General features: G+C 43.0%; 1 protein-coding gene across 1 annotated transcript in view; it reads right to left on the reverse strand.

The window, feature by feature from the left end:
• Window positions 1-228: 228 nt before the first annotated feature.
• Window positions 229-23,239, reverse strand: part of LOC147717896 (decapping and exoribonuclease protein-like) — a 112,054-nt gene continuing 89,043 nt past the window's right edge. Inside the window, exons 9-10 of the mRNA XM_086924666.1 lie at window positions 4,728-7,053; window positions 229-4,582 (exon numbers count right to left, since the gene is read on the reverse strand). Of these exons, the coding sequence (XP_086780792.1) occupies window positions 6,933-7,053 (121 nt within the window). The 3' untranslated portion in view covers window positions 229-4,582; window positions 4,728-6,932. The remainder of the gene's footprint in view (window positions 4,583-4,727; window positions 7,054-23,239) is intronic.

The following is a 23,239-nucleotide window of genomic DNA, read 5'->3' on the forward strand; positions in this document are numbered from 1 at the left end:
TAGAAGCGCTATTACTCTATAGCACATCCTTTAAAAAACATGAGGTTCCTGTACAGCATTGTATGTTAAGGTCCATGTTATTGCATCCCAACGAAATGTTCTCTGATAAATAGTTCTATTAATACCACGTATACACAAATGTAGTGCAAACACATAATTAATAGTACACAAGTATTGCAGAGGAGCACTGGAAAAAAGGAAAAGCACTTTTGAAGGGATAAGTATTGATTTTTTAAAATTATTTTTATTTCATGAATTTTGTAAAGTAAAATAAAATTTCATATTTGAAAAACCTAATACACCAAAATAGAAATAATTTATGGTTAGAAAAATTTCATCAGTTTTAGATTGCATTACAATATACATGTCAGAGGAATTTGTATTAAGAGGTATAACAAGGTGACAAAAACATTTGCATCATTTGCTGAGTCTGTACACACTGTCACACAAAATGTATTTCATGTTTGAACATTCCTGTTAAAGTTTGCTGCTGAATTGGCAAGTAATTATAAGATTACAGGTAAAGCCAAAAAGGACAAGTTGGGTATGAAATCAATCATTCTTTTTGGAAGGCTATGCTAAAACAATTGTAAAACAGAATAACACCAGATTTGCAAGTACACGGAGACCCCTTTTTATTTTGTAAATTTGGTGCAATTCAGTTTTGTAGTTTTTTTGTATTTCTAAAATCCACAGATATCTGGATGGAAACATCAAAAAATATACAGATCTTTGTGAAGGTCATGTCGTACTGTACAGGGATTGACTGTTTTAAACAGAACTGTATGTTTTCTGCTTCAGTTTGCAAACTTTACATTATAGAACCTGAAACGCAGCCTCTGTCGGCGGTGGGTATTAGTGATTTAAAAATGCAGACTTACTCAAACAGGGTGGTACATGTATGTGTGTGTTTGAGCTTCCAGCATTCATAAATTAAAGGTTGATTAACTTATGAGAATTTGAGGAATTAAATTTCAAATTAAAGAACCTCACAATTTACAATTAATATACATTTATAAAGCACCACATTCTACATAGAAGAATGTTACCTGCTTGAACAGGTGTATCATTTCAAGACTCAGTAACAAAACATCTGTTAAGGAATTTTATAGTTAAATCTAAGAATTAAAAATCTCTGAAATTGGACAGCCAAGTTTATAGTCACCAAGTAAACATACCGATGGGCACAACTGCAATGTAAACAAGAATGGATTTATTGTGTTTTATGGAAAAGGTGATGACCTAACTAGATGTTTTTAATTATTGGACTTAACCATAACCTTTCTTAATATAGGTTACCAACAAAACATAAGATTTGCAAAACATCTCATAGTATGAACACCAAGCCCAGTTCAACTGGTGCCACACCATGGATACATTACTAAATTGGTAGGGTGTATTCTTATTGGACTGGCTTGTTGGTGGCATAGCAGGAAAACCTGCAATTAAATTGTAGAAAAGCAATAATAACGTGTTGAAACAAAATAAAAATATATTGTGGAGCCCACAGGCCTTACCAACTACCTCTCCTAAACCTAGCATAGCCTGGAGAAATACCAGAAAAATCAATGACCAACCAACCTGCACAACATCTCCTCGAGGATTGCCACACTGGCTTTGATTCACCGCATAAATTGTGTTTCCGTCAAGGAACACAGGGCTACTTTTGGAAAGAGTCTCCAAGACACATACAAGAATCCTCAAAATCAGGATAGGACTGATAGGTACATTGTATCTAGAATATTGTTCAGTATAGTCCATCCGAATGGGTAGGTTTAGCACTGACCCTGGCTCCAGCCCAGAAGTGACGGCTAGAGTCACATATAAGCCCCACCCAAGCACACTTATGCCATTTTCTTGACATAGTCTGCACCTTTGGAGGAGGAACTCAAAGAACTAATCATTTGAGCCAGTGTGCAGTGGAGTACTCTGGGATCTTTTTAGAAGGAAGAAGAGTCTATTCCACAGCACAGGGATCATAGGGTATCCACCAGAAAGACTGTTACCGAATGCGAGTAACTTGTTCTTCTGATGGATACTTTTAACTGCAGATTCCACACTTTCAGAATAGATACCAAAACAGTACCTCCCCCGGTGGTGGGTCTGTGGAATAGCTCAGATCAAAAAGATCTGCAAGACTGAACGAACAAAATGCTTTTCATGTCGGATCTGGCTTTTGAGGCAATGCTGCTTCATGAAGGTGTGCAGTTACCCACGTTGCAGCCTCACAAATATCCAGGCCAGGCACTCTGCATGCCAGCACAGTGCTAGCAGCTTTGGTCCTGGTAGAAAGGGCTCTCAAACCCTTTGGAGGCTGATTCTTGGCCATTGCGCTCTAATCTTAATTTTGAGGACTATCCAAATCAATAAAGCCCTCTTCTACGCTGCCTTGCCTTTCTTTCCCCCAGAGAACACCACAGAGTTGATCCTCCACCTCATGATCTTTGGTACGATCAATGTAAAAACTGTGTGCTCTTCTGGAGACGAAACGAGGCAACCTCCCCCTCATCTTTCAAGGGGTGAAGTAGTGCAAAGAATATCAGTCATGGACATGTGTCATGGACTGACAGTCATGAAAGGGAGTGAAAAACGTAGGCAGAAAAACGAGTCAAAACAACGGTAGAAACTCTGCTCCAGTCTTCGGCACCAGTTTGTTCGGAAAGAAAGTGGTGCAGGGTGGTGTGACTGACAGAGCTTGAAGCTTTCTCAAGGCGAGTTGAGATTATCGCAATGAGAAAGACCATCTTCAGGGTTAGGAGATTCAAAGGACAGATGTGCAGCAGCTAAAAAGGGTGTACATAAGAAAAGTGAAAACCAAGTAAAGGTCCCACTGTGGATCACAAAGGGTTTAACAGGAAATATGGATTAAACCCTTGAGAAATTGCAGCACAACAGGTGATTTGAAGAAGAAAGATTGGTCCGATAAACATAAATAGGCTGAAAGGGCTGACTCAAATAACCTCCCGAATCCAGCTGTGATGTTAGAAAAACTTGTCAACTGTCAAGAAAATGCTAGGAGCTCGCTCCGGATCCGCATATGAAGGCACAGAAAGAAAGGAAGAGACATCAATGAGTTTGGATAGGTCTTAATTGCGTCTCCAGCCGTCATTTCGAGGGCAGAGCAGGGTTGACGTAGAGCTGTACTACACCAACTACTGGTGTTGAAAAATCTTTCAGACCTAGTCTGGCGCCTGACGATATCCTAAAGGTGAGGACTATGAGGTGGAAGTATCCATCAGAAAAAGGCATTTCTTTAAGTTGGCTACAAAGTGTAGGTACATTCTTAGATTTTTTTTGCCAGTTGACCCAACTGCCGCCTATTTACACAAATGAGTCGTATGAAGCCCTACATAACTCCAAGATCCTTTACCCAGCAAACTGAGTAATTCACAAGCATGTGATGCGGCATTATGAAACTGTTGAGAAAACTAAAGTCAGTCTCCCAACCACTTAAAAACCTAACAACTAATTTTTCTCAAAGGGGTGCCTTTTCTGCCACTCTGATTCTAGACCAGCATAAAGTTGATCTCAACAGCCAACTGGTCCAAACACCCAGGGGCTCGGTTGAAGTTGCTGAGGAGGCTGCAGACATACTTCACCGACTGACCCACAGCTTCAAATTCAATTCAAATTTAAAATAAAAGAATGATTTATCATCAAATAAGACCGTCACAAAAAAAATATTACCTGATTGGCAAAGCAATTTCATGTGATAAACAACTTACAGACAAGTAAGTATTCTGTGCAGTATTTAAGCTCCTTTTGAAAATTTCAGGCTAGAAAAAACCAAATAATTTCCTTAACTAGGAGATAGGAAGCCAAATATGTTCACAACTGCATTGCGCTTAGATTCACTTTCAGCTGTGGAGTTTTGCAGAAATTCTTAAACCTGTTGATGGACAGATCTTTTCCCTTGAACATTTTGGAGTTCAACACTCCAGATCTAGTGTCGAGAAAGAGACAGAAAATCACCTGCTCTGCCATACACTTTGCTCTCACACCTAAAAATATTAGACAAACTCAAAACCTGAAGAATTTAGACTTCCAGGAAGTGAAATATGTTCTGAATTTCTAAACTTTTTCACCCAAAAGATAAATGAAACTCTCACACTTATGGCCCCAAAGGAAAAAATTGTCTCGTTTTGAGATTGAACCTCAGCCATCGACCAACCCGCGAACATGGACCGTAGGACAACTACTCATCATCTGGCTTTCAGAAATTGACTAAAGATAGATATACCATAACGTGGAATGCTCGCCACCCAGATTACAATGCACATCACCCAGCAGTCAGACTCTTTGCGCATCCTTCAACAACCACCCTCCGCATCGACCCCTCTCCAATACCCTGGAGGCCCTCAGAAGACTCTAAACTCCCAACACCACACAAATGCCGAATTCCGAATTCTGAACAGTTTCTAAGTGGCACCTGATGGAATTAACCAAGTAGGTGTACACAGAACTAAATAAAATAAAACAAGAAAAAGGTAAATAGGGGTTACACCATCTGCAGGTGTTTGAGCCACTTTTCTGGAACTGGGATTATTGTGACACATTGTTTACAGGGCAATCAATGCCAAGCCTGGGACGCTTAACCCCTTCGCTGCTGGCCCGTTTCTGCCGCTGTGCGGTAAACAAATGAACAGGGGCTGGCCATGACGAACCCCAGCCGTCATCAGCACACGAGCACCGTAGTGCATGACGGCTGGGGTTCGTCATCAGCATACAAGGGGTTAATGTGCAAACATCAACCTCAAAGGTGCAGATTTCTTGAATTTTGAGACAAGAAAAGAAAGGATGTCTTACAACTATGTGAAAAAGTGGAGACTATGTGGAGGGGATGATATCTTTTACATAAACAGTTTTCACTTCGACACATTTTCATTCTTGCTGCGTGCCAACGTTACAAATGGCAGCCCACACTTTTGCAAAGCCTCTCCTTCCCACGCTTAAGTCCTAATGACAAGAGGCAGGATTCAACCAACTATGGGTTGAATTCTGTAATTAGCAATTCTTATGGCTCCCCCTATCCTGGTGTCTCTGGGTCAGGAATTCTGGGGTCGCAAACCTCATATTTCGGGGTTCACAGACCCCACGACTGGTACACCAGATGTGCACCCGGTGCTAACACGCCAGGCGTCGATGACAGAAACAAATTTCGATGTCAGTAGTATCGGGGGAGAGCCTGCAATGCTCCATCCAAGCAGGCAGGGTACCCCTTATCATCCCCCTTCAGGAGTAACAGCCAAAGGCTAATTACTAAGATTAGGCCTCTGTGAACTCATATAAACCCTGCCCTTCCCTGCACACAGAGCAGAACACCAGAGAAGGAGAAAACACTAGCCCCCCTTGCCCTTTCTGGAGCTTCCATACTCTAACCTGCCCAGCGACCCTTACCCCACCCAACCTTCCTGCTGACATTATCTGCTTGTCCTGAGCAGGCAGTAACTGTCAGCAGGTTTGTCCTGACAATCCTCAAGGTAAAGGACCTGATAATCTTCTGTCTGTGTGGGTAATCCCATTCTAGGAACCAACACTAGTAATTTCTGGAATTTGGTGCAGAGATACCAGCCAGAATCAGAGACCCGGGATAACTGCACCCAATTCTTGCAAACTAATAACGAAGGCCTTAATATTATACACTCCACTTGTTTGCTTATTCAGATCGTTTGTGTCTGACATGACCACTACACAAGCGTATACATATATGTGTAACACGGATACACAACTCATCAAGTATCTGCATTTTTCTGGTTTGATATCCTGACGCAACAAAGGGAATGGAACTTTCTCTGTGCACAATTACATGAAAACTGATGACAGTGCTTCTCTTCCATTCTACAGAGTAAGTCATTTAGCAGTGTGCTACAAGTCAAGGATCACAAAGAAAATAATGATAAAGAAAATAAAACAATCATACAGTAAAACTAGAGAGAGCTTGTAAGAAATGCGGGGGAAATTCTCTCAAGCCCTGCCATGAACAAGGAGTTGACCAGCCTTAGCTGGTCGAAATGTTTTCGTATTTGTCCATATGAGAATAGCTAATAGTCTTAAAAAATTGATTCAGGACACAAAGAAGAAGACTTGATAAAAGGAAAGTCATATCAGGAATATCTGGGCTTCTTGAGATTTGCAGACCAGGCCTCAGTCACGAAGGGAGAGGGGAATTTAGGGAGGTTTCAATGTGGATTACTTAAAAGCAAATGAACCACAGATCTACTAATAGAGGGATTTAAGACGTATACAGAAATTAGGGCACACAACTTCATACATTTAATTATTTGTGTAATTTCTGCAAGGGTTACATACATTTATCAGTTGGCACACATGTGATTATGTACTGCTTCAAAGCCCTGACAGGACATTAGGGACCTCAGTTACCCTCTGGCAGACGGGTTATTCTGCCACAAGTGCGACGGATATCCCATCCGCCCTATTATAAATGCATTATATCCTATGGCACTCTAAGCCAAACTCTATTCAGGAACGAGATCTGAGAGAAGTGCATGATAGCAAGGCAAAACGACACTAATTGGCACATTTATCAGTAGCTAAACATAGGACTGGTGTAGTATTGAAATCATATGCAAAATCTAAAAATGAAACCATGTACGACAGACAGATAACAACGTCCAGTAGAAAAGGTGCAGTCATGGATTACAGCATGGATGAAAGGACACTTGTTTGCAGTATTTTCTTGTATCGGTAATCTTATGCATTGAACAGCATGGAAGTACATTTTTCAATGCCACAGAAATGGTGACATCAGATAAAAATGCACCAATAATCACTTAAAGAAAGGTATGTTTGTAACAAAGATGTTGTCTTCAATTTTGCTCCACTTTGAGGATAAAAACTCTAAAATCAGTTTTTAAAAGCAGTTTTAAAAAGTTTTCTTGGCCTTTTGTGAGCTTGGCTGTCTTTTCTTGCACTCAGTGGTAAGGCGTCATCAAATACTGAACATACTCTGGCAGCAAGAAGCAGTGTTCCTGGCCTCTCTTGACGTGATAGCGCACATTTTCACCCGGGTTCCAGGAGAAGACATACACCACCCTGTAACAACAAAAAAACAGCGATTAGGGTAAAAGGCCCACACCACCATTTTGGAGGCGCTAGCAAAAGTAAAGTGAAGTGAAGCGGATGGCTCTAGAGACAGAAGATATCAGGGCATATTTTATCCAAACAACATGGATTGCACACATTATTTTTAGGTCTTGGCTATGTTCATCTTTAGCTGTCTGATTGCAACACTTATTGACTGTGTATGTAATTACTCAAATTCATAACATATGCTTAAAGAATGAGCTTCGGAAAGCCCTTGCTCATGATTGGAAGACTTTGTATTCTATATCACGTCCATGATTCTGATTCGATTACTTTCCTCTTTATACTTGTCTTTGTCCCGCCCATGAGCATTTTGGTCTTATAGTGCTTCAATTGATTGATGTATCCTTCCACTGCTGATGTAAGGCTTTGGGGTAGTAGAGGGACTGTTTCCTCTTCCTGCTCCCCCATGGCCCAGTCTCTTACTTTTTCACCCAGCAACCTCTTGCCTCTGCCTCCGTTTTTTTAAAAAAAATACATTTTTCCATCCACTCAGCTACTGGAAGCTAGCCATCTAAAAATGTTTCTTTGACCATTATAAAATGGAAGTTTTCAAGTGCAAATGCGCACACATGAAGAGCACCTATGAATGGGTGTGTTTTATTTTAACAAATCCCACTCAAACATGGCCACCACTGATGCATGCACATTCGATGCAGCCATCTTTCAATGGGATTTATTCATGTACACCAAACTGCATTCAAAGATGACCGCTGTGGATGTGCACACATTCAGTGTTGCCATCTTTGTATGGTGCATGTCAAAACAATACACATGCATTCAAAGATAGCCAACAAAGATGCTCACACATGTGCTGTGGCTAGTTTCGAATGCACTCGGAGTGTTTACACCCCATTCCAAGATGCCCACCACAGATGCATATGCATTTGTGATGGCTATCTATGCCAAAACAAGCATAAGCATAGCCATTTCCCTACCAAGATCTACTGCCTTGCTAATGCTTGTTTTTGTTTTAAATACTTGTAAAGTAAATTCAGAGTCATCGATCACTCGAATAGCCTTTCCACAAAATACTATAATCGTCTCTCAGCTTAGCAGAACAGTCCTACAAATATGTGTCCTTATCAGATACAAAAAAATGGGAACAAAATACTTTTACTACTGATGGCTGGAATTTCAAAAGTAATGCCATAAGCCTTTACTTATCTTAGAGTATACCAAGCCATCATCACATTGTGATAAAATGTAACCTATGTAAATAAAGAAGTATGTTACGTACCCTGTAAGCATCTATTTATAGCGTGCAGTGCTGGAGACTCACACGCTATGTACACTCCTGTTGGGCCTGGACTCTGTAAGTTGTTGTTCTCCAGTAAAGTCTTTATGGTCGACGATGTGTACCGGATTCCCTACTCCTCGAGGTATTATGCATGTTTAACGGCTCCTTTGTTAGATTGTAGTGTTTTTCCCCACCATGAGGGAAGTGCGGATATAGCCTGCTGAGTTAGCTGTATACTATTGAACATGCTGTATATTATTGTGTATTTGTGCCACTATCTAATACCTGTCGGGCAGGCTGGAGGGGGTGCATGTGAATCTGCAGCACTGCACACTACGAATAGAAGCTTAAAGATTAAGTAACATACTCATTCGTTGATTGTGTTGGCAGCAGATACTATGCATAGACTGTAAAGCAGTACTCCTCTCGCCGTGGCTTTAGGCATGGGATGGTGTATTTGTTCCAAATAATGTTCTAAAAATCATTTGTCCCACTAGAGCTTGCTGTCTGGCTTGTACATCTACACTATAGTGTTTGGCAAATGCGTGTGGGTTCGATTATGTTGTAGCTTTGCAAATTTTGGTTAGTGGGATGTTTCCTAAAATGCTATTGATGCAGCTTTTTTGTTGTAGAATGTGCCCAAAGCATTGTTGCTAATGTTTGTTTCGCTCTGCTGTAGCAAATTTGTATACATTTTTTATCATCACGCAATTATAGCTTTTGACATTGGATTACCTTTTCTGGGGGTTGAAAATGCGGCAAATATTTGTGTTTTTCTGAATGCTTTAGTCCTTTCGATATACTACATTAAGGCTCGTTTCACATCTAATGTATGTAACGCTCTTTCTGTGACTGTTTCTGGTTTTGGAAAGAATACTGGTAAATCTAATGTCTGATTTAGGTGAAAAGGTGATACGACCTTTGGCAGTTTTTTGCATATTCGAACTTTGTCTTGGAACACTTGGAAGTGACGTTCTGCTTATTTTTCCCCAATTCTGCGTAGTGATGTAATTGTAACAAGAAATGCTACTTTACATGTGACAAATTGTATTGTGCATGGGGCTCGAGGGGTGTATATATTGACTTTGTTAGGACAATGTTTTAATTCCATGATGGTACGGGGGTACTTGGGAGGAATTACGTTTTTAAGTCCCTCCATAAAAGCATTTATGACTGGAATAAGAAAAATAGATTGATGCTTCCTATTTTGTAGGTTAGCAGTGATTGCTGCTGGATGTAGTCATATAGATGTGTATGCTAAATGTGTGCTATTTGTAGATGTAACAAATAGCATATTAGTTGATTTTTCTGTTGGTGAAAAAGGGTTTATTTAGTTTGCAGCACTGTAGTGAACAAAGCGTTTCCATTTGGCAGCATACCACGCCCGTGTTATGGGTCTTCTAGCTTCCTTAATAATGTCCACACATTCTGCCGGTAATTGAAGGTAAGGGAATTCTATGACCTCAGGAGCAATATTGAGTTGTTGTACATTGGGGTGTCTGACTCTGCCCCCAATGGGTGTGAGAAAGTCTGGTATGTTGGGAAGCTTTTTGTGATGTACTAGGGATAGCTCTAGTAGGGTTGTGTACCATGGATGCCATGCTCATGTTGGAGCTATAAGTATCATTGTTAATTCTGTTTATCAAAGTTTCCTGAACACACATGGTATGAGTGGGAGAGGTGGAAAAGTGTAATCAAATGTCCCTGACCAGCTCATCCATAGTGCATTGCCCATGGATTGCGTGTGTGCGTACATGGATGGGAAGTTTTAGCATTTTGCGTTTTCTGTGGTGGCAAAGAGATTGACCGTTGGAAGTATGTTTGTAGGACGTGCGTGTGAACTTACCATTCATGTACCTGTTGTGGTGTTCTGCTTAGTAGATCCGCTAGACAATTGTCTACTCCTGGTATGTACTGTGCCAGGAGGTGAATTTGTGTTTGATTGCCCACTCCCATATCCAGGGCCGGACTGGGAACAGAAACCGGCCCTGGCACACTGCTCAGCCAGCCCCCCCTGGGGTGAGGGGGAGTGAAGCAAAGCAGTGCGCGAGGGCCGGTTTCGGACGATTTTGTTACTGGGGGCCGATATTCCCGACCCCCGTAACAAAAAAACGGCCCCCCAGGGGTCCAAAATCGGCCCCCACCCTAGCGGCCCACCGGGGAAACGCCCGGTGCCCGCTATGGCCAGTCCGGCCCTGCCCATATCCCTTGTGCTAAATGGGATAACTAATTTCTGTATGTAATACATTGCAGTCATATTGTCTGTGCCTAGAAGTACATTTTTTCCAAATATGTTGGATTGAAACAACATGCGAGCTAGCTGTATGGTTAGGAGTTCTAGTACACTGATATGGAATGTCTGTTGATGTGCTGACCAGTGACACTGCATTGTGATGTCTTCCATGTGAGCACCCCAACTTATGAGTGACGCATCAGTTGTTATTGTCCCTGGGGGGTTGGGTCCTTGAAGGCTCTTCCCTGTTGTGTGTTCCACAAATGTAGTGCCTGATGGACCTTGGGTGAAACCAACACAAGATCTTCCATGTTGCCCTCCGCTTGTGACAATTGTCATGCCTAGCAGTTTTGAAGGGCTCTCATATGTAGTCTGGCATGTGGTACTATCGCAAAGCAAGAAGCTATCATACCCAACAGACGTATCACCATTTTGATTGTTAGTTGAGGATGTAGATGAAACTGAGCCAGTTGGTTTTGGAGATTTAGAACCCTCTGGGGATTGGAGTATGTTTTCGCTGTTATTGAATTGAGTATTCCTCTAAGGTACGGTTGTATTTGGAGGAGTTGCAGCTGGGGTTTTGTTGCATTTTTTGTGAATCCTAGTTTGTGTAAAAGGTTGACTGTAATTTGGGTGTTGTGTAAACATTGTTGTTTACTGGAACTTATGATCAGTCAGTCGTCTAAGTAAGGGAAAACATGTATGTTTTCACTCCTTAGGTGTGCAGTTACTACTGTTAGACAGTTGGTGTACACACTTGGGCCTGTTGTTGCACCGAAGGGTAGTACAGTGAATTGATAGTGACGTCCACTTACCACAAACCGTAGGTATTGACTATGTGCCTAATGGATCGGAATTTGAAAGTATGTGTCCTTCAGATCTAAAGCAGTCATGAAGTCGCCTTCCTGTTGTTGTGGTATTACATCCTGTAAAGTTACCATATGAATGTGTTCTGATAGGATGCAGTGGTTTATTGGACGTGCGCCTAGGATGGGGAGTAGCGTTCCGTCCTTTTTGGGAATTAGTAAGTATAGGGAGTATACTCCTTTCCCTTGATGTTTGAGTGGAACTGGTTCTATAGCCACTTTTTGTATTAATGCTTTTACTTTTTCGTTTAGCAGTTCTAGGTGCTTGTTTTTTGAGTTCCAGACAATATCCATGTCTGACCATTTCTAAGACCAAAATTAGTCTGTTGTTACTTTAGGCTACAACTGATTGTATTGCTGTAGTGTTCCCCGACAGGTATGTATGATCGGGGGGAATGATTGGTAAGTCACTGTTTGCTGGTTGTGGTTGTCTTTGTGGGCATGCCACCACCTCTTCCTCTGTAACCACCTCGGTATTAATCTGTTCCTGAGAGTTGATGGTATTGTTGCTGCGGGGTCTTGTAGTTTGGGGTTTCCTGGGTGTTATTCTTGGAGATCCCCCCCTTCAGAAGCGGCGAAAAGGCTGTATGTGACTGGTGGACTGCAAGGCTCCTATTGATTTAGCGGTTTCTGTGTCCTTATTTTCTTTAATTGAGTAGTTCGGAACAAAATAAGTGCTCACCCTTAAAGGGTACATTAAGAATGTATTGCTGTACCTCAGGGTTGAATTCGGATATACAGAGCCATGCATGCCTACGTAGCATAACAGATGAGTGTATTCCTCTGGCAGTGGTGTCTGCACTATGCAGTGCCTATCGTATTGTTGCATTTTAAATTTGCTTTCCCTCTGCAACTAGGTCCTCCCCTCTTTTTCTGTCATGTTGCAACAGATCTTCCATTTCATCCCAGGCCCTGTTGTATCTTGACAATGATTGGCTTGGCCAGTTGCCACTTTTTCCCTGCAGCATTAATTCACTTACTCTCCTTGTCAGGAGATGGAGTGTCACCTGTGCTTTGTGATGCTGACCTTTTACATGCTGTTGTGCTCACAAGGGAGTCCGCATGCATTACCCATATGGGTATCAGAGCGCTTTACATTAGGGTCAGATGGAGACAGTAATGGAAGAAGAACATTCAACACATATATGTACATAGCATGCTAACAATGTTATTCCCAGGTATATAAACATGTAAAATGTCAATCCAGACAACCGAATAGAGGGCATGAATGAAGCATAGGAGCCAAGGCCTTTAGAGCAGAAACTTAAGCATTAGGATTTTTTTCACTTCCTTTTTGAAAGAAACGGTGGAGGAGATTCGACGGACTTCCGGAGGAAGAAAGTTCCAAATCTTCGGGGCAATGCCTGAGAAGGCTCTGTTACTCGTTCTCATTTTGTGGAAAATCTGTGGTTTCAAGAGCATTGAACTTGCACTTCCTGACACTCTGCAACCCCTTGATAATTCTTGTTTTTGAACCAGATAAATGGGGGTCTTCAAATGAAGGGCTTTGTGAGTCATGCAGGTAATTTCTAACTTTATTCTAGTATCGTATGGCAACCAGTTTAGGGATTTAGGGCTGGAGATACATGATCATTTCTTTTTGTCCCAGTAATTAATCTGGCTGCAGCATTAATGGAAGCCCTTGGTAGGGCCGAGTTCTGTTTGGGGGACCACAGAGCCTGGAACTACCATAGTCTAGTCTTGGCAAAACTAGAGCTTGTACCACCAATTTGAAGTCTTCCTGTGGAAGGAATGGTTTGAGATTCCTTAGTATAATCAACTGATGTTCAGCTCCCTTGGTTGCATTGCTGAGATGGTTCTTGATGTTCAAGTGCATGTCTAGTGTGATTCCGAGGGATTTAGCCGACTCAAAAATGTGGGGGGGAGCAGATGAAGGCTGTAAGACGTTTCATCCAGAGGTCAATCTTGGGAGTATGACTGGGGGAGCGAAGAGAAGGAATTCTGTTTTGGAGGTATTCAGCAGGAGGTAGTTGTCAGTGGGCCGGTTTTGAGTGTTCATCAGGATGGAGTTGAGTGGGATGAAGTCTTCAGGGGGGGGGATTTTCAGATAATGTTGAGTGTCATCCGCATACATATGAAAAAGAATGCTAATGGTTCGAAAATATATTGAAGAGTATGGTGACAGGGCGTACCCCTGTGGTACCCCCATAGTTACTGTATAGGGTTGAGATAGGGATTGATTCATCTTGATTATCTGTTTTGGAGGAAAGAGGTGAACCCTTTCAATACCGACCTTGATAGGCCCATCCTGTGTTCTAGAGTGGTTAGTAGTTTGATGTGGTTAACCGTGTCGAAGGCAGAAGATAGGTCAAGGAGGATCAGGAGGCATGATTCAGTTTGGTCTAGAAATTTTAAAATGTCATCCATGTGGTGAGTGAGAGCAGATTGGGTCCTGTGCCCTCTCCGAAAACCAGATTGAATTTGATTCAACAGTTCGAATTTCTGAATGTGTGAGCAGAGTTGTGATTGGACGCACTTTTCAAGATGTTTCGCCAGTGTGGGGTTGTTGGAAATGGGACAGAAGTTATTCAGATCAGAGCTGTCTGCGTTAGGTTTTTTAGGATGGGGGATACCTGCTCTGCTTTTAGACAGTTGGGGATCTGCCTTGTACTGGTGAAGCATTAACGATCATACAGTATAAGGAGAGGATGGTATTTCTTTGAAGACAGGAGGTGGTAGAGTGTCGCTGAAGAGGTTAGATGGATTGATCGCCAGAAGAGTGTTATAGATGTCGCTTTCACTGAAGGGAGAAAAGGTGTGCCAAGATGCATTGTTCTTGAGGCTAACACTATGGGGGACTAGTCGCTCCTGGTGGACAAGTGGAGCAGTGATCCCAGAAATCGGAAAAAGAACCCTCTTTGATTCAATGTCTATATTGATGCTTTTAGTTTTCTGAGCAAAGAAGGCGGCCAATCCGTCACTTGTAGGAGAGCCGTCACCAAGGTCATGGCGGTTGGGTGCCTTGACTGTTGTTGTTTAACAAGTTCGCAAAGTTTCTTAAGGCAGTTTTTGGCTTGATTAAGTTGGTATCTGAAGAAGTAGGCTTTTGCAGACTTGATTTTTTTGTTGCAAGACTTCCTGACAGCTCTAAGATGGTTTAAATGTTCGGTGGGTGGTATGAATCACCAGGATCTTTCCGCTGCCCTCAGGTTACAGCGTTCTGAGTTTAGGTTGTCATTGAACCAAGGTTGGGAGATTTTGTAGGAGGCATTTTTTTGTTGTAAAGGGGCTTTAGCATCCATGATACCAGAGATAGAGGAATTATAGAAATCGGTGAGGACATGAACATCAATCACGTCTGCTTGGGAAGTCAAGACATTTTAGGAACCAGTTGCTAGCTCTTCAGTGTTGATATTTCAGAGCTTCCTTTCCATTGCTTCATTTTCTTGGGATGGCCTCCCTTCACGGACACTTCCCTGTTAATAAAGAAAAGGATGTAGTAGTGGTCGGACCAATCGCATGTGGTAATTGAGTGCAGTGTGATGGTGTTTCCTTTGGATATGATGAGATGCAGTTTCACCCTTGCTGCAAGTTGGGCGGTCACAGAATTGTGTCAGTTATTGATCCAAAAAGAAGGATTTAAGACTATTCACTGTGTGATCATTTGGGTTAGACCAGTGGAGGTTAAAGTCTACCAGGAAGATTGGGAACACTAGAGGGTCATCATTTCCATTAAGTGCCCAATGAAGGAAAGATTGTCTCCAGGGGGGTGGTAGAATGTATGAAGTTTGCAGACACGGCGGGTTTTGCTATAAATGGTGATGCATAGATATTCACTGGAGATCGAAGTGAGGGTATCTGATTGTGAAACAGAGAGTGTGTTTCGGTGTATACAAGCTATTCCTCCAGCCTGTTTCAAAAATCTGTCCATGTAAATTAAGTCATAACTAGACGTGACTAGAAAGTCAAGGATACGGGAGGAAGAGCAATTTAGCCAGGTTTCCGTGAGGATAATGGTATCCAGCTCGTTAGTAAGGATGAGATAATAGATATCGGTGGCATATTTACTAGCTGACCTGCAGTTGAAAAGTACGCATTTCAGTTGGTCAGTGGAGTGGGAAGTAGGAGTCTGAAGCATGTTGACGCTCTTGAGGTTGTCTCTATTTATAGCTCTGAGGTTGTGGGAAGGTTCCCTGTCAGGGTTAGCGTGAATGACTTGGATTTGACCCAGCAGTCTAATGGGGGGGAATAAGATAAGAGTGGATCACGGATATCACTGGTCGAGAGATCATCCTTCAGTCTTTTGGGGCGGGAGGAGGTATTTGGGAGGGGAAACGTTTTCAAGGTGTTATGGAATGTGTGAGTGACGGGCAGGAACTGCATCAAAAAGGACGCTGGGTCTGGTCCCTTGCGTGCTAAGTGTTCTGAGGATGGGGAGATGTTCGATAGTGATGGCCTTCAATTCCTGGAGTTCCTCTGTGAGGGGACGCAGAAGGCAATATAAGTTGACAGCTCACAAACAGACACTTGTTGTTTTGGATGGTAACCTTTCAAATGAACGTTCTCTGAACATTTGTAAGGCCATTGTAGTAATAGATTAACATGTGATGTTAGTAAATAACCAGAATGACCCTTTAAAAAAAATTTAACAGGGATTTTCATGCATTTTGCACAGGCATATATTGATTATACCTTTCAAAGGGTTTGTAGAGGATCTGAATACAGCCAAAAGACGACAGGCATCCCCTATGTGCAGCATTCCCATGCTGAGTGCACACAGTGCAAAGCCTATTGCCCTATATGATGGGCCCCTGAAATTATACTATTGTGTGGTCGCAGAGTGTTCACCAAGGGATTTCTCACACTAGCCATATACTCAATCATCTGCTGCATAATGTGCAGATTTTAACAAAACTAATTTGTTTCTAGCTGAAACTGATCAAAAGTTGCTGAAAATGCAGAAACGTGTTGTTGCACAGTGGAAAGGTCTTTGTTAGATTAACTGGTCACCTTTCAGTTGCCTCTTGCTGTCATTAGGTGTTAATCAACCAGGATTTATAAAGCGCTGCAAATAACTTGTGAGGGTCTCAAGGCGCTGGAGTTGCTAGCTGCTTCGTGGTGCTCTGTTCATTCAAACAGACAGATCAAGAGTCCCTTTATTTGTTTATTTATTTATTTGTTGGTTTGTATAGCGCTGGAATCAACTCTCAGTGGAGTATCTCTGCGCTTTGACATCTGTAGAACACCAAAAAATAAATATAGGTGGAAGCTAAATTTTATTTTTAAACAGTATTGTTTTCAATTGTTTCCGAAATTTTAGATGGTCTATGCATTGTTTGAGTGACAGAGGGAGTTTGTTCCAGAGAATAGGTCCTGCTATAGAAAGTGCCTTACTGCCGTGTCTGGCTTTCTTAGCCCGTGGTACCTGCAAAAGAAAATCATTGCTCGACCTCAGAGATCGAGTGGCGGTGTAAGGGACAAATTTATTTTTCAAATAAGCAGGTCCTTGGCCATTTAGGCACTTGTGAATCATGCAACATGTTTTGAATTTCGTTCTCTGCCGGACAGAAAGCCAGTGTAATTGGTCAAGAAGGGGTTTGGAGGCAGTTCTGGGAGGGGCATTAAGAACCAAGCGGGCCGCAGTATTCTGGATGACTTGCAGTCTATCCAATACCCCTTCATTGGCAGCAAGCAGTAGACCATTACAATAGTCGATCCTGCTTAGAACAAGTGCCTGGACTAAGGTTCTCCTCACCGAATCAGGCAAAAGAGGAAAAACCTTGCGCAGTAGGCTGATGGTGTGAAAGCATATACCTGAGATATAGTTAACATGTTGCTTGAGTGTCAGATCTTCATCCAGACGGACCCCTAAGTTCTTTACAATCGACTTGGGTTCGGGAACAACACCCAAGTCGCTGGGCCACCAGTCCGGAGACCAAAGCAATTTAGCTTCCCCAAACAACATAACCTCAGTTTTACTGACGTTGCACTGAAGGCAGTTGGCCGACATCCATTGTGCCACTGCCTTCATACCAGCTGAGAAAGAGCTCTTCACTTCAGCGGAGATAGTTTTAAACGGGAAGAGGAGCTGCGTGTCATCAGCATATGACACGGGGATGAAACCGTACTTACGCATCACTCTTGCCAGGGGTGCCACATAGATGTTGAAAAGAGTAGGGCTCAAACAAGAGCCCTGTGGCACCCCTTCGGAAATTTGTACCGCCGCTGACCGATATGCACCCATGGTGACACTCTGGGTGCGGTCGGATAGGAAGCTCTTTAGCCAAGCAAGGGCTTTGTTTTTGATCCCGGCGTTCGACAACCGTTCTGTCAAGATGGAATGTGACACGGTGTTGAACGCCACTGATAGATCTAACAAAACCAGGATCACTGAAAAGCCCCTGTCTTGGTACATGTGTAAGTCGTCAGTCACAGATACCAAAGTGGATTCCGTACTATGCCTTGGCCTAAACCCAGACTGGGAATAGTCAAGAACGTCTGCCAGTTCGATATATCTGGATAGATGGAAATTAACATGCTTTTCAGATATTTTCCCAAGAAAAGGTAGCAGTGAAATTGGCCTTAGATTGGTCAATTCTGTCCAAGGAATGGCAATGTTCTTCCTAATGGGTCTGACAAGGGCTCGTTTCCAATCTTTGGGGACATGGCCAGAAGTAAGAGAAAGATTCACAAGTTGCTCAAAAACAGGGCAGAGCTGCCCTGCTAGAGCAGGTTTAATCCTGGCTGGAATAATGTCCTCCGGGCTCCCACTTTTAATACTGGTCATCAATGTCAAAGTTTCCTCCCCAGAAATGGAGGGGAAAGATTCTAGAGAGTGTATATCCTGTTTCCATTCTGTATCAGCCTGAGAGAATGCTGTTATTGAGGAAACCTTATCATTACCAGCATTAATTATTTTTTCATAGATTTTATCAATTTTTGTGGTGAAGAAATTAGATATCTCATCACACAACTGCTGGGATGCTATTTCTACAGATTCGCAAGCTGAGGGCTTAACAAAAGATTGCAGAATCTGATATAGAACTCTGGGGGAGTTTCCAGCCTCGGCAATTTGCGCTGTTATGTGTGTCTTTCGTGCTGTCCGAATTGCCTTATGGTAGATAGAAAGTGAATTCCAGTATCTTTTTTTATCTTCTACCAAGTGGGTTGTTCTCCATCTCTTCTCTAACTTCCTCGCAGAAAGTTTCAAGGTCCTTAAGTGATCAGAGAACCACACTTCCTGTTTAGCAGCAGGTCGGGGTTTAAAATGTTTCAGAGGGGCTATTTTATCAATGGCTATTTTGGTCGCCTTACTAAATTTAATTAATGCCATGTCAATATTATCACTAGGAGGGATAGTGGGCATAATAAACTTCTCTTCAAAAGAGCTCTGTGTGACTTTATGCCATTGTCTACGGACAGCGGGTAGTGAAATCTGCTGCGACTTGACAGGCCCAGGAAATGGAGTATAAAATTCCAGGACAAAATGGTCAGTCCAGCTAACCTGCTACGCAGGCAGACAGGAGACCAGTGAGGAATTAGATAAAATCAGGTCTAGCGTGTGGCCAGCTATGTGGGTGGGTCCAAAGTTTCGTTTGCTTAGACCCAATAGTGACAGATCAGTCAGCAAGGCTTGCGCTTCGCTGCAGTCGAACTTCTCACTATGAACATTAAAGTCCCCTATTAATACAAAGTTACTATCACTGTTGACATAGGGAGCTAGCAACTCGATCAGAAGATTCGAAAAGCCTGTACAGGAGCCAGGAGGGCGATAAACTAAGGCACCTGTCTGACAGTCTTTAGACGAGTATGTAATTTTAAAGACTAACAGTTCAATTTCAGTGGTAGTCAATTCCTCTAAGATTTTAACTGAAATGTCTTGTTTATATATAATGGCGATTCCTCCGCCCATTTTAATAGGACAGTCTAGCCTAGTCATTTTATAGTTATTAGGAACTCCCAGCGCAATAGCAGGAGTAGAATGTGGTTTTAACCAAGTTTCAGTAAAATAGCACAGGTCGGGTTGTTTAGAGGAAATCAGATCCCAGACCTGGGCTGAGTGTTTCGAGAGCGACCTGATATTGCAGAGAATATTTTTCCTTCCGACTCGGATAGTATGGTCATTAGAGACATGATTGGCAGTGTTGCTTTGTAGCATGTGGCATGTAACATTATCTATACTAGGGACCTTTAGGGTAATGTCAAACTGGGAGCGGCAGTGTAGACATGAAAAAGGACCTTCAACCTGTGGGCAAACACAGCCACGGCAGTCCAGCGTTGTGAGAGATTTAAGGTGTAATAATACCTGAGGAGTATAGGTGACTCTCATGCCCTGAATGCCAGGCATATCTGCAGATGTTAATCCCCTAGCCCCTAGTCCCGTCCTGTCGCGGACGGTCGCAGACGGGCCTCTCTCTGGCTTGTCTCAGGCGCGTTCTCTGGCGCTTCCCTGCGCGCGATCGCTGCGCGCTCAGGTCGACGAGAGGGCTAAGTAGCCCCTCCTAACAGCAGGCTAGAGCGCTAACCACTCCGCAAATGTGGAAAGCGGAAGTGGTGTAGTCCCGGTAAAACGCGACCCAGTGTTCCCCCAACAATAGTGTGCAGATAGCAGCAAGCTAGGTGTTCAAACAGGCTGTTATTATTGAGGTAGTGTGCAGCAGGTAAATACTAAACTAAAAGTGAGCAAGTACAATTTCTATACAATTACGATTTTTAAAATTCACAATTTACAATTCTCTATTTAAAATAATGCTCGGAGCACTGGCAGGCGTCAAGTGGCTCGGTCGACACTGCCACTGTCTCCCTTACCACCGTCGGCGGCCGGCTCCTCGCTGCGTAAGTAGCCCCTCCTAACAGCAGGCTAGAGAGCTAACCACTCCGCAAATGTGGAAAGCGGAAGTGGTGTAGTCCCGGTAAAACGCAACCCAGTGTTCCCCCAACAATAGTGTGCAGATAGCAGCAAGCTAGGTGTTCAAACAGGCTGTTATTATTGAGGTAGTGTGCAGCAGGTAAATACTAAACTAAAAGTGAGCAAGTACAATTTCTATACAATTACGATTTTTAAAATTCACAATTTACAATTCTCTGTTTAAAATAATGCTCGGAGCACTGGCAGGCGTCAAGTGGCTCGGTCGACACTGCCACTGTCTCCCTTACCACCGTCGGCGGCCGACTCCTCGCTGCCTAAGTTGCCCCTCCTAACAGCAGGCTAGAGCGCTAACCACTCCGCAAATGTGGAAAGCGGAAGTGGTGTAGTCCCGGTAAAACGCAACCCAGTGTTCCCCCAACAATAGTGTGCAGATAGCAGCAAGCTAGATGTTCAAACAGGCTGTTATTATTGAGGTAGTGTGCAGCAGGTAAATACTAAACTAAAAGTGAGCAAGTACAATTTCTATACAATTACGATTTTTAAAATTCACAATTTACAATTCTCTGTTTAAAATAATGCTCGGAGCACTGGCAGGCGTCAAGTGGCTCGGTCGATACTGCCACTGTCTCCCTTACCACCTTTCCTGAATTCCTGGAGCGATGAGGTGGTCTCAAGGTGCAGGGGAAGGCCATTTGAGGCTTTGTTCGCCAGGTGAGAGAAGGAGCGCCCGCCACTATTGGCTCAGTGGATCCAAGGGTTGTCCACAAGTAAGAGGGAGGTGGATCACTGGTGTCTGGCCAGTTGGTGGACAGTTATTTGTTTGTTGATGTATATGCTGGTCCTTCATTCTGCAGGGCTTCGTATCAGTGAGTCAACATCTTGAACTGGCATCTCTTCTGGATCGGGAGCCAGTGTAGTTTCTTGAAGTGCGGAGTGATGTGAGTCAGTCTGGGGAGGAGTTTTGCCTCTGAGTTTTGTATTGTCTGTAGTCTCTTCAGGAGGTCTGCAGTGATTCCTATGTAGAGTGGTTCTGTAGTCCAATTTACTGGTGAAGAGGGCCCTAGTCCGGTCCTTCTTATGTTAATTGGAAGCCATCTGAAAATCGCACGGCCCATGCGTAGGGTGTGGAAGCAGGTGAATGAGACTGCATAGATAACTTGCTCTCCAGGATGATGTCGAGGTTGTGGGCATAGTCTGTTAAAGCATGGGAAGGGCCCAGTTCAACAGGCCACCAAGCGGCGTTCGCAGGCAAGGTGTTGTTTCCAAAGACCAGAACTACCGTCTTGTCTGTGTTGAGCTTCAGACAGTTGTCCTTCATCCAGCCAGCGACGTTCATCATACATGTGTGGAAGTTGGCTCTTGTGGTGGAGGGATCTTCTTACAGCGAGAGGATGAGCTTGGTATCTTCGGTGTAGGAGATGATGTTGAGTTAGTGCGATCTGACAGTATTGGCCAAGGGGTTCATGTACATATTGAAGACGGTGGTGCTGAGGGACAATCCTTGCGGGATGCCGCAGATTATCTTCTTGGGTTCCTATGTGAACGGTGGGAGATGGATTCTCTGAGTGTTAAATTGATACTAATAAGGTAAAACCTTTGCCTCAAGTGTTAACTGCCTACTTTGAACAGCTGGTGCCAGGTATATAAACATCACATAGAGCTGAAGTGCACGCTGGAAATACGACTCTCCTTCCGCAAACCAAAGAAACTTTGTGTTCCATTGCTACTGGAATGTGGAAATATGCATAATGGAAGCAAATAGCACACATTTATTCTCTCATTCTGATGGGGAAAGTTTTGGTGACTTGCTAGCAAGCAGAATCTCCCTATCCTGATCCATTTGTTAGCCAGCTGTAGATCTAGAATGGATCTGAAATCTTTTTTTGGATCTCCGCTCCCGATTAGGGAATATAGATGCTTTTCCCTTGAGCAGGAAGGGGAACAGGGTATATTCTTTTTTTGTTCTGCAAAGGTCGGCTAGATGCTATTTTGTAGTCACCATTTGTAGAACAGATGGAGGAGGAGGTCCTTTGAAACTAACAACAGACAGCACCCACTTGTTGCTTGTAATACTTTGATACTTTTTTACAAGTTGAGAGGTGGATGGAGCAGTCACAGTCGGGAAATAGGCAGTGTTAGTTCATCCAGATTAACAGGCACGTTGGGAATGGGTGGGGGACTTGCTTCTGGAACCTTGTTCTGTGATAGTAAGTCTACCTTTGCTTTTACTGCTTGTGTGGTTAGTATGATTATCTAGGAGGTTGAACCCTCTGGTAAAGCCTGTTGTGGTCTTTGTGGTGGTCACCACATTTTTTAGACGTGGTGGAAGCGCGGCTAGAAAATGTTTTTGGATTATTCCAGCTCACCTGATTTATGCACTACTGTCACCAGACCTTATGTGATGAACCTAAAAAACAGTGAGGGGTTTGGTTCCGCACACAAGCTGGTGGACAGGCATGCAAAAGTTTGATTGGTCAGTACTTGTGTAATTCCATAGGAAGTGCTCTTCCCCTCCACTCAGCCATGATTACTTTGTTTATCCAGCTGCCTGAGCCAGCAGCAGTACGACTGCCTAGAGAAGTCTCACTTGTCATTTTTAAGCAATGTATGGGTATTCAATGAAACAACAGTGGATGAGGAAGAGGTGGTATTCCCTTTGTCAGTGGAATTCTCTGTAGAAGTCGTGAGTGAGGGACTGAATAAAAGTCCATGCGAGAAGGCACCTGGCCTGGATAGGTTTCCCATGGACTTATACAAACTTGTCCTGGATCTCTGGATCCCTCTTTTGTGAAATTGTTTTAATGCTCTTTGTAAGACAGGTTTCCTTCAATCATGGCACTCAGCCATAATTGTTCCAGTTTTTAAAAAGGTTAACCCCCAATCTCCAGAATGCTATCGCCTAATATCATTACTGGATTCCGCTGTTAAACTGGTGGGGAGAGTGGCCTTGGCACGCCTTCTGGACT

This window comes from Lissotriton vulgaris, chromosome 5 (assembly GCF_964263255.1).
Source record: "Lissotriton vulgaris chromosome 5, aLisVul1.2, whole genome shotgun sequence".
Taxonomy (NCBI): domain Eukaryota; kingdom Metazoa; phylum Chordata; class Amphibia; order Caudata; family Salamandridae; genus Lissotriton; species Lissotriton vulgaris.